Source organism: Oreochromis niloticus, linkage group LG7 (assembly GCF_001858045.2).
Source record: "Oreochromis niloticus isolate F11D_XX linkage group LG7, O_niloticus_UMD_NMBU, whole genome shotgun sequence".
NCBI classification, from domain to species: domain Eukaryota; kingdom Metazoa; phylum Chordata; class Actinopteri; order Cichliformes; family Cichlidae; genus Oreochromis; species Oreochromis niloticus.
The window spans coordinates 59574540-59587057 of NC_031972.2; the positions used below are offsets into that span (position 1 = coordinate 59574540).

Genomic DNA, 12518 nt, shown 5'->3' on the forward strand with positions numbered 1-12518 from the left:
ATTGTCTGCCTTTAGCTTCTTTTTAATTTTTCTGTAACAGTACAGTGCAAAAGAATTCCTTTTTCTCCCACACTTTTGCACCCATCCCTCCTCTAATGTTTTTAATGAATCTTGACAGGAATGCATTACCTGCGCGCACGCATGTGTGTGCATATAGTTGCGGGTAGTGCCCCGGTGACCTCCACATACTGACATTGACATGCAACAATGATGAATGCGCTGAGAAAGCAAAGTAAGGACCCACCTGGATAATGTTAAAGTTAAAAACTCTGAAACTTTAAACGTTCCAAGATGCTGACTTTGTTTAATTAAGTGCAGCGTTTCGCTTTTAAATCTTTACTGCCACCCACTTCACTTTTTCTGCAACACCTCCAATTAATTTAAAGTCTTTAGCGATACAAAAATGAATAAAATTGATAAAGGCAATCTTAGTTGGGGAGTATGGATAACATGCACTAATTTTGTTTGTGTGAAAATGCAGATAGTTTTACATCCTTAAAGAGCCCATAGAGTGTAACATTTAACCCCTGTGAGTAAGTATAGCCCAGGCAGAGTCTGCACCACACACAGAGTATATTTAAGTGTAAAGCTGTGACCCCCTTGTTTTCCAGTAAGAGGAAATTGTCATGCAATGACCCAGTGACCACAATGGAAACCACTTCCCCCTTTGTTTTGATTTTATATGGCTTAACCGCCTCATTTCCCATGTTCAGGCCCTGCAGTCTACAGTCCATCACATTTTGTCACATCCACGTTGCTCTTCTGTTTCTGCCATCTATGACCTTTCAGTGTTTGTCGACCAAGACACCAAAAGCCTCAAAATTGCAAAACTTTACAAATGTTGCACTCAAAACTGTCTATGTTTAGTGTGTGAGTGGGCTGTATGGATCATTCTCATGGTTTTTAAGTGACCATTAGACAAAGACGGAAGACAAACACTGAAATTGTGGAGTTGTTTTTCTGTCCCCATATAGCTCTTTTTTTCCCTTTCTTTTTTCTTTTTACCTCGTCATACCCCCAAAGTTTTATTTTACACTTACAAACTCTGATGTAGTCTATATCAACTGAAAAGAAAGAGAAAAAAGTCAAGACCTATGACAACAAACTATACAATGTAAACAATATAAACAAACACACATGATCATGAAGAAGACCTGACCTCCTTCTCTTCTCCTCACATAGTTTTACTTTGGAGAAATTCCACTAAAACTTCCACTTCATTGTTAATATGTCCGAACCTACCGTTACATAATTAGGAAAGCTTCGTCACAGCTCCTGGTTGATTAGGAATCAACAATTAGGTAGTTTTGTGGGGCGCTGACGAAACACAATCACCTCTTTATACTCAGCCTCTGCTGTAACCACCTCAGAGCCAATGCAAAGATGCAGATTGAATTATGTTTTACATTACCAACTTAAGCTCTTTGGGTGAAAATTAGCCAAATTACTATCTTTCTGTGTCATTATTGACAGAAGAAGTGTTTGATGCTTGTAACCATAAACACCACACACAAGAGCTTTGACCATTCCAGATGGCCAATACAGTTTGTCCTGGACATAGAGCTTCTGTGGTATGACCCCCTTTCCCTCTAATTCTCCCTCTCACTGTCTCTTCCTCTCAATCTCGTTGCCTTCTCTCCATCCTCTTTTCAGTCCACAGCAATTAGAGAGACAAAGTGGGAAAGGAGGAATGTGTGAGCACGCTTTGTGAGGACCGAGAGAGGGAGTACAAGGGAGAAAGTGAGAGATAAAGAGAGAGGGAGAGATGAGAGATAGAGGAGGAGAGGAGAAGAAAGGAGAGGAGAAGGCCCATCTTAATTGGCCTGTGTAGCCACGCTGGGCTGTGATGGTCTGGGCTTGCCAAACCCTGTGCCTCAATAGTTGGCCTGGCCTTACATGCATCCCGTGCATCCGGCCAACCACAACTAACTCTAGTGTGCTCTTTGGCAGTTTCCAATGTCAGGCCTGGGAGAGTTGTGCCACCCACATCTCCACTCCACTCCACAGTTCAGGAGGCCTCTCTGTTGGGGATGGATACGTGGGTTTGCGTTTATGGCATATTTGTCTCCACCACTTTTATGTTGAGGTGGCAATTTTTGTGCTCTCTCTATTGTTTACTTATTTAGGATAATTTTATAGTGGCAATATGTCCTGGCTCCAGATTTAGACACAATGGTACGTTTAAATTTAAGAAGTTAAAAATGCCCTAGCTGAAATCACATGCATACCTCGGACAGATGGGAAGAAAAGCTTTGTTCTGTTCTATGTAAAAGGGATTAATACTCAATATTGGAATCATTAATGAAAATGCAATTTCTTTCAGCTCTACTGCAATTTCTCTTTCTAGACTGTGCTACACTACTACTACTACTACTGCAGTATAGCCTTGAATAAACTTGACACCTTAGCCTTAGATTTTTTGGTTTGACTGGTATCTTGTGTTGCTTTGGATGCTAAGGAGCACAGTTCCTGCTTTAATATTTAACTATAACTGTAAAGAGTCATCCTGGCTGCAGGGAACAAGTATGGAGCAAAGCACACATGCTCACATCGTCACAACGAGCCTCGCTTCAGAAACAAAACATTTTTGATAGTATATGTTTCCAGTGTTTTCCCCTGTTTTTGTGGGGGAACAGACTCCTTAGTGGGGCAATAAGGTTTCATGAGACAGGCAAAGGTGATTTAATAGTGCGATTTATGACCATAAAACATAGAACATGAGCTCCTCTACATTAGCCCACCAGCTTCTCCACTTTGCCAGAAGCAACACATGTGCATCCCATCATTGTAAGACAAAACTTTGCACCAAAGCCAAAGAAAAATAGATCCTCCACCTATGGTTGTAAAATTCAAAGTCTTTGATTCCAGCCTAAAACACTGCAAAGAACTTCAATAAACTGTTGAACAAAGATAACCCCTTCCATTCTGGGAACAAAGATAGCATGTTGTAAATCTGCCTGGCAACAGACATCTCATGGGTGGGTGTGTGTATGCATGTCAACAATGAAAGGTTGGGCCATTTACAGAATATGCATGTGATAATTTGAGACATGTTGGTTACTAAAATAGGCCCCTGAAGGGGAGATTACTCCGGTAGTTGGCAAGCCACTGGAGGATGGATGGATAGATGTACAGATGGGTGTGCCAAAGGCAGTGAGAACAGGTCAGGTTTAGTGTGGCATGCAGAAGGAGAAGGTCTGAAGAGTTGTGGCAAGCCTGTTTCCTGCATGTCACCAGAGAGGAAGAGAGTGGGTGCTAAAAGCAGCTGGAGATTTTTTGCAAGGCCTGAAGACGTAATAAATCATTTATAGGGTACATAAGGTTTAACCAATATAAAGGGATTTCAAAAATGCACACATAAAGAAAAATGTAAGCACACATCCAAGGCAGGCAAATGTGCTGAACAAAGTAATAAATCAGCATTGAATCTTTGATAAAATGTTTTTTTATTGATATTAAAAATGAAAGTACATGAATTGTGCATTTCGGACGTCCTAGCGTGCAGAGGTTAAATCAATAAAATACACACAGGCTGAGTGATCTACTGACACAGAAGAAGTTGCCTTTGCTCAGCAAGATATTTCTTCATATTCAGCGAAAAGAAGTGGTTGTCTTCCACGCCATTCATAAGAACACTAGAGTAGCCTGTTTGAACATTACAATAGTGAATGAATGCAGTCCTAGCAGGAAAATATAAAATAAAATATAAAATATTATAATAATATTAATAATAATAATAATTGCACTGCCTGCTTTGTTGCACAACTGAAGTAGAATATAATTAGAGACAAGATGCAGCCTTGATAATTGAGATCTCTCTGACAGAAAAAAGACAAAGTGTTCTCTCGACTCTACACCACAATATGGCAACTATCCATTGAGTCACCGTTTCATGGGGTGATGCATGACACAACAGAGGAGGAAACTGTGACAATGTGGCACAGGATGATCTTGCTTCTGACATGGGCTTCAGTGGTTTGTTACAGAGAACTATATTATTGTGGCCAGGTATGGGTAACAACCTCAGCTCACCTTCCACAACAAGATTATCTCCTAAACTCAGCAACGATTCCACTTCTCCCTTAGAGAGCACATTTTTTTTTCCTGAGTGCTTCAGAAATGTTTCAGCATGATAGCCCTTCATTAAATGCATAATGGATGCATTAGTGGAAGATTGCGAGGGATGAATGCCGAACCCCAAACCCAATGCAAATACAGATGCATATTGATGATGCACAAGCTCAAGATATGTTGATGATGCACAGAGTCACTGTGCTATACCAAAAAGAGACATAGATAGATAGATAGAGAGAGAGATAGATAGATAGATAGATAGATAGATAGATAGATAGATAGATAGATAGATAGATAGATAGATAGATCGTCAGTCTCTCTTTGACAGACAGTGACTTTCAAATGACCTTTGATGTTTGCTAGCATCACACCAACGTCGGCATGAATAGGATGACTTGGTTAGGTCATGTGTAATGCAAACCCACAACTCCACAGCTGAGTGGACATTTATGGCCTCATGACCCGACCAAGAGTATCAGTGGGACTGACACTGCATTAGATGTTCCTTAGAAGATCATAGGACACCATGCACACTTATAAAGACACAGTTTAATGAAGGACTCGTCATTCCCCCTCCCCTGCCATCAATACTAAAGTGGCTTAAAAAAACATAGTGGGTTTGAGTAATATCCATGTTGAACAGTTATTTCTCATTTTTTTCAGCAATGAAAGAGTTACTCATTGATGCTTTCATTTTCTCAGACAACCCTGACAGGCTTCTGGAAATCCATGCAGACCGACAGATTAGGAGTATGTGCCTATTTTTGTGACATAACATGCCTAAGCAATCCAGGCTATGCTGCTGTTAAAATATTAATTTAAAGGACTATGGCAAATGAAACAGGAAAAAAACAACATTTTTGGTACAAAGCATCTACAAAAAAAAGCCTTACAACTCCAATTGGAAAACAGAGATCATACAAAATAAATCTAGCAGTTGAGCATCAGTGCTACGTATATTATTTGGACCAATTTTTCAAATATATTTTATAACAAAATAAATAATGCCTTTATACAGTGCCCTTATTTGTATTTCAACAAACAAACAAAAAAGCTTGGCGGCTCATTACGCAAGGTACAGCTCAGACTAAAGGAAAATAACACAACGTCCCTGGAAACTAATAGTATATCTATATATCTATATATATCTATATATATATCTAATATATATATATATATATATATATATATATATATATATATATATATATATATATATATATATATATGAATGTCTATATATATCTATATATATGCACACATATATATGTATATATATATATATACACACATACATACATATATATATATATATATATATATATATATATATATATATATATATATATACATGTAGACGTGTATATATGTATATGTATATATATATATATATATATATATATACATATATATTTTCAAGTATTTGTTTTCAGGCAAAAGCATGTGAATACTACTGATATACAATAAAAATAAAATGTTAGTTGACATTATTGCTGTTTTTTCCCTTTCTTTATAACTGTAAAATAACATCATAACAATAAAAACTAACTTGGAAAAACAGGAATGTCACGGTACCAGAAACTGACAGGGTTTTCCTTTTTTTTTCATTGAAACATTGATATGAAAAAAGACAAAAAATAAAATATAATCATCATTATCCCACTCGTTCTTAGTCCATGCCATGTTACTTCCTGCCAGAACAGTCCGCAAAGCCATGGCAAACAGGAAGTACTGTCCCCGAACTATAGTACTGTCCCAATCCAGGTGGTCCATGGTGTCCCGTATGTGTCCCCATAGTGCTCCATGTGTCCAGCAGCCTCAGAGGGACAGGAGGAACAGGGACTAGGTCTCGGGTCATCCCTTGCTGCTTATGCTGGCAAACTAGTAAATAGCAGCCGCTAGCACTCACCATGAGCCTAGATGCCAACACAGCCCATATTTTTCCTCAGTGACTCTTCCCCCTTGACATTGCCACTGCCAGGAGCTCCCCCATATCCTTTATTTTCCTTTTTTTAAAAAGTCACACTTTCCTTAAAACGGAAAGCTTTAATTATTAATTCAAAGAAAAAAAAACGTGCTTTTCCACCTCTTCTTTGAGTCCATTCCCAAAGCTAGCACCATGACATTTTTTTAAGCTACACGTTCATTGTTCATAAAAAAATAGTGCCATTTTTTTCTTTACTTTGACGTAATCCGTGGCAATGTGCAATTTTGCAGACTCTTTTCTGCTTTTTGTTTGTGATCAAAAGGTGCTGGAACAGGAATCTAATTTTACAAAATAATTCCTTACAGTGTGGAAGTCCCATTATAGGTAGAGGTGCAAACTAAAGAACTAACAGAGATTTTCTTTTCGCCTCAGGAAAAATGAGGTGGAATGGATTCTTTCATGCAAGCAGCTCTTCACTTTCAGTTGTCTTCCACAAGGACAAAAAACATTCCGCTAGGTGTCCTCTTGACACTTGCAAACGACAGATCTCTTTCATCTTCTTTTTCCCTTCTCTTTTTGTCTTTTGCTTAAGGATCCACCTGAACCGCATTCAGCCGAATTGTTAACTTTTTGTTCGACATTTGTGTTTGTGCCTTTTGTATCAGTGACTGAAAGAGAGTGGGAGAGAAAGAGTTCAGACAGGAAGAATGTGAAGGCATGTCTGTGTGCCAGAGGAGGGTGGGTTGGTGGGGAGGGGGGAGTTCGGGGGAAGGGGGGCATTAGAAAAGGGCCAGGGGTTCAAGACGTAGTGGATATGTGCAGGGGGAGGGATTGGTGAGCTCGGACAGGGCAGGGGAGGTCAAAGAGGACTGCCACAGAAATGACGTCAGAGACAAAGCTATAATCCCCTAGTCTTTTTTTCACCCTCAAAACTCTTGTCTGTGCAAAGGGCTGGCAGCGGGCTCATTTGTGACTGACAAAGTTGTCCGTGGTGAGCAACACGGGAGGCAGCTTGCTAGGAAGGCTGATCAGGGGCCTGTGGAAGATAGCCTGCTCCTTGGCTTTAATCTTCTCCGCGTGCCTCTTATACTTTCTGGCCCTCAGAATGGCGGGGACACCCCTCCGGAGCCGCTGGGCCGCCTTCCTCTGCCACACCTCGTATTTGGAATACTTCACGGTCACATGTTGCTTCTTCGGAACTTCCTATTGTGGCGTGCGGGCGAAAATAGAGGAGAAAAGGGAAAAGAGGGAGTCAGTTCATTAGGGTGATAAGATATTGTTCAAGTGCTTATTACAATGGAGGAAAGCCTTGTTTATTATGTGAAAACATTTAGTCATTTTTGGGCCAGTGAAACGGAAATCAAATGTCATTCTTAGAGTGCTGAACGTCATAACAGATTCGCCTTGTCCTTGTTTTAGTTTCCTTAACTGGGAGAAGCTGTCAACAAGCACCTAGTTCAGCCTCTTTAACATAATGTCAAAGGGAAGGGCGGTCACTTGTCTCATATACATATGAGGAGCTGGCACTCACTCAGCCACTCATTGAACTTTGTAGCCTTCACAGAAATAATAGAAAGGCACACAAACACAATTCACAAACTTCAATTCTTACGTAGAAGACTCCTTTAAACAATGCTAGGTGTTGTCTTGAGCACCAGGGACAAAGCGGGAGGGGTCGCAGTGAAGCTAGAATTTATGCGTGAGTAGCCAGTGCTAGATCTGAATGGCTTGTTTTGGTCCTGCCACTTGAAGAGTGTTTATCCCCCTTCATTCACTCCAGGCCTTCTCAATAGCCCAAGAACAGCTGGCCCTCAGAGCAGGCTGTACCCATCAACTCTCCCAACACAGAAAAACTAGAGACATGTCCAAACTAAGTCCCTAACAGCCTTTTATTTTCTTTCTTTCTTTCTTTCTTTCTTTCTTTCTTTCTTTCAAATGCCTATTACTTTCCTCAGTAACGGTATTTATATCTATACATTTTTAGCAGTGTCATGCCACCAGTACTGATTTTATGGGAAGTCAAAGCAAAAACATCTTTTTTATGCTTGCTTAAAAGTTTAACTGGATTTAAGAGGTCTGGCAAGCAATTCCTCTTGTGAATCCATTAAAAAGATCTGAAACTCTTCTGCATGTCTGTGACATATTTCAGAAGAGCTGTGGTGGTTCGGGACAGGCACAAATACATTTTGTCCACCATCTTACAGACTCCATCCCTCATATACGCACTTAACACACTCCCTTTTCCTGAATATAACGTGTTGTGACTTTTGTGATGTTTTCCATGACTGTCAGCACTTTCTTTGTAAGTTGAGCGCTTTCCATTGGCCAGTTAACTAGATATAACTGCGTTAGCGTGGGTACACTCTACTCAAGAGTCAGTGACATAGGGGCTAGCCTCAGAGGTGAATGGGGGCACAGGAGATGGGAGGACAGATAGAGCTGGGATTAGCACTATTTCCCATACTGGCCTGTTGTTGTTGTTGCTTAGACGTACCTGTTTTAGTGCGGGCATCACTGGTATGACCTGTAGAGAGGTGGCTGACACGTCCCTTTCGGACTTGGCAGGTTTGGCACAGTACTGCTCCAGTAGGTTGAGGTCACAGCTACGGAAACAACACTCCTCTACGATCCCACGGGTCTGGGGGCGTCGGTTGTTACCCCTGCTGGTTGGCCTACCTGAGGAAAAACACAAAAAGGAATGAAGACGTAGAGGTTAGGGACTGCAAACACAACATCAGTAATGAACCAAGGTTGTTTTTGCAGGATTACTTCGACAGTCATAGCAGCCCTTGGAGCAAAGAGGATAAAAGGAACTCTATGGCCAACTGCAACAAATCTTTTTGTTTGTAGAGGATAATCTGATTAGGGCTATCTGGAAGTCCTTAAATGAGTGAATACACAAGTAAACACCCTGTGCTGTAGAGAACAAACGGGAGCAGCAAAGACATCTAAGTTCTCGGGTATATTAGGCATAGCAAAATACATAAAATGGAAAACTCTTCTGTGACCTTGTTCTCTGCCAAGTCAGCAGAGATAAAGACGCTGAGGAGTGAGAGAGGAAGAGTAGGAAAGTAGAGATACCAGGAGAAAGGGGATGGGTGCAGGGAGGGAATGTGAGGGTCAAAACAGAGGTAAAGAATGCATAACAAAAGAGGGCTAAAGCAAGAGAGAGAAAGGTGTAGAAAAAAAGGGTTGGATGGTTAGCATGTTGCACAGGAGAACATTATCCACAATGAATAAAGGCCTTGTTTGCTGTCCTGTGACCCACACAATGTTTGAGAAATCTCATGGGATGGCCAGATTTGATAGCAGAAGAAAACCAGAATGTGATGCAGGGGGTGGGGGGACAAAGAGAAGGGAGCACATCTATGTTGGCCCAAATTGGATAACGATCTTCCTGATTGGTAAAGAAGCTGCTGTGGCAAGCAGCACACAAGAAAACACCTTGATTTTCAAAGCAACAGCTAAAATTGTTTGGTTTTTTTTCAGCTGAAGTGTTTGAAATCAGATTATTGAGAGGAAGGTGAAGTTATGTGTGTCACAAACAGTGCAGACTGTGCGAACAGAAGCTTTTGCAGTTTAGGATTAACAGCTACCACAATGCTTCCTCACACAATACTTTACAATTACTCCATCTTCATGGAAGCAATGATTAGAATTGATGATCTCTTCTCTTAGCCTGACATCAACAACCCCCCACCTCAACCAACTCATCAGTGTGGTCTCCTGGCCTGGGAACACTATTGCTGAGGTGACTGGTATGCCTCATGGGGTGCTATTACTTTACTGGTAAACAAGCAGCCCATTGTGTTGCCAGTCGTGTGTGCCTTTGGAGTTCACCAGTCTTTCATATGCAATGAGAGGTATGGGCTGTAAGCAGACTCAGCAGAGAGAGAAGCCTGGACCAGGTCTTGAGACACACAGCTGGCTATAATCTCCCCCTGTGTGTATGCGCACGCGCTAGTGTGAGTGAGTGCGTGAGAAAGAAAAATAGCAAACACGCATACCACACAACCGCAGCACAGTCTCAGCTCTCCAAACCAGAGGTGGCAAAAGTACAGACATTCTGTACTTAAGTAGAAGTACAGATACTAGTGTTAAAAATACTCCAGTAAAAGTTGAAGTACTGAAGCAACTTCTTTACTCAAGTAAAAGTGAAAAAGTACAGGCTCTGAAATGTTCTCAAAGTAAGAAAGTAAAAGTAGCTCTTTGAGGAATATTTCTACCAGTTATTTTTGTGCAAAGCTCACTGAACCTTGTGTGATACTAATGTAATAATTAAATAATATTGGTAAATAGGAATGCAGAATTTCAGTCTGAATTTTAGAGAAAAGGGGGGAAAATAAAAAGTCTCTCTATTTTCTGTTGCTTACATTGTAGAGGGTTTTAAACAGGAAAATGAGTAGGGAAGAGGTTAAAGTGGGATTCAGCAGGTGGGGGACCCTAAAATCAGCTGTAATGGCTCAGTGTAGGGGAAAGAGTCACAACTCACAAGAATTTCTATTGAGAGCTCCAGTAGATTTTCTTTGTGTAAAGGCTGTGATCAGCTGATCTGTACTGCTGCTGCTGCTCTGAGGTTTACTTCTCTTTGCTGAATTCAACAAGATGTCAGCAGATGTTGCATAAATTGTCCTCGCTGATTTTCATCCACTGTTTATGCTGTCCTTATATTAGACAATATACAGTTGGTATGAAGGTAGAATTCAGTGAATAAATCCAAGCAACATCAGCTACATTTGATGTAACCTTCCTCTGACCATGAGCACACAGCCACTGTGTACCAGTCACACATTGTTCTTTACTTAAAATCCATCACAGTACAGCAAACTCACCTGTTTGTCCTAAACAGGTTAAAAAAAGAAACAAATAAAAAAAAAAACCTTCCAACTTTAACCACTGACTATGGTACTCGGTTTTGCCTCTTTCGTCTCTTTTTGTGCGACATCCACTGGTGATTAATACGCAAACGTGATTGCCTGTTAACGCTCAAATCGGTTTGATGTTTGAAGGCTCGCAATGACGTGAAATAATAACCACCCTCAAATGGATTAAAGCAAAAGTCGCTAGCTTGTTTTGAAAATGTAAGGAGTAGAAAGTACAGATATCTGTTTAAAAATGTAGGGAGCAAAAACTCTAACTGAAAACTATACTTGAGTACAGTAACGAAGTATTTGTACTGCGTTACTTCCCACCTCTGCTCCAAACAGATGTGTGCAAGCGAACAACAGAGAGATTCAACAGACAAATGAGCAATCACGCAGCCCATCGTGAAAACTTGTAATGCTTTGAAACCTACTGAAATAAAAGCCTCTGTCTTCACAGACAAACTGCAGCGCATCCACCAGTTCTCCCCCACACAGCGTCTCCGCCGAGGCCATTTCCACTACGTAGAGCGTCAGGGCCAGTGCAAAGAGCAGCGCCCGACTCGTCGAAGACATCCTCTGGACCTGCGGAATGAAGCATGGGGGTCACCAAATGTAGCCATGACATACAGAAAGTTGTGGCATACAGAAATCGTTAACAAAATAACAGTTAATGACAGTTAAATACCATTTTTTTAATCAAAATCAGCCAGTTTTTTTTTTTCAGACGAAGAGGGTACAGTCTTCATCACAGGCTCCCGGTGTGTACGGTGTACGTGCTCAAATGTTCGACAAAGTAGAAATTCAGAAAAAGAAAATCATCTCAAATCAAGTCACAATGTGCAGACCCGCTCTTCACCTTCCCCGCCCGCTATTATCAGCTGAATGTCTGTTGCACCTGAAGAAGTGCTTATTCTGGAGGAAAAAAACCAAGTCGCCAGTCTCACCAGCTTTCCACTCTTACACAACCCTCCTTAAGTTGCAAGGCCGGCTGCTCGATAGTTAACTAGCCGAAAACACCAAACTCAGCATATATTTTCCCTTTGCTCACCCCGGAATGAGCTCACTGACCCTCAAACCTGCCGCCCCCTATCTGCCGGTAAAAAATCAGCTGTTTGCTCCGTGTCCACGACACCATCCAGGCGCGAGAAGACTAAAATTACTTGTTCTTTTTCTATCCCAAATGCCGCAAAGCTTCTCCTCGTCGTTTATGCATCTTGAACTTTCTCTGCTGCATACAAATCAAAAGATGTCCCGGTTCTCATACTGCACAAAACTGATGCGAGCACTGCATCTACAGAACCCGAACTGGTTTTCCTACTTATAAAACCAAGACAACACCGCTATAACCCTGTCAGACGTCTTTCATTACGCACACGGCAGAGCCGGAGAGTATAAAACAATTTGCTTGTTCTTTGGTTACCTTCATTCTGCTGTTCTGCGTTCTCCGGCAGGTGTGGCAAAGTGAGTGATGTCCGTATCTTTGCTGGGTTTCCATGTCAGATGGCAGTAGTCAAAATGTTGGGAATTATTTGGTTGGAGAGATTGCAGGTGAGTTAGTTTCCCAGTTGGTTAAACTATAGAGATGGTGAGTGAGAAGCTGTCCCAAAGACTAGGCGACAGGCAAAACTTCTCAGGGAGAGGTATTATATACT

At 41.1% G+C, this 12518-nt stretch overlaps 1 protein-coding gene across 2 annotated transcripts; it reads right to left on the reverse strand.

Annotated features, from left to right (window-relative positions):
* Nucleotides 1–5817: 5817 nt before the first annotated feature.
* igf2b (insulin-like growth factor 2b) lies at nt 5818–12361 on the reverse strand. Of its 2 annotated transcripts, none has more exons than XM_025908435.1 (4): nt 11552–11729; nt 11298–11448; nt 8496–8677; nt 5818–7204 (listed from the first exon to the last, which is right to left on the reverse strand). In XM_025908435.1, the coding sequence occupies exons 1-4, from the start codon at nt 11552–11554 to the stop codon at nt 6965–6967; spliced, it is 576 nt and encodes a 191-aa protein (XP_025764220.1). In that variant the 5' UTR covers nt 11555–11729; the 3' UTR covers nt 5818–6964.
* Between the last annotated feature and the right edge of the window lie 157 nt (nt 12362–12518).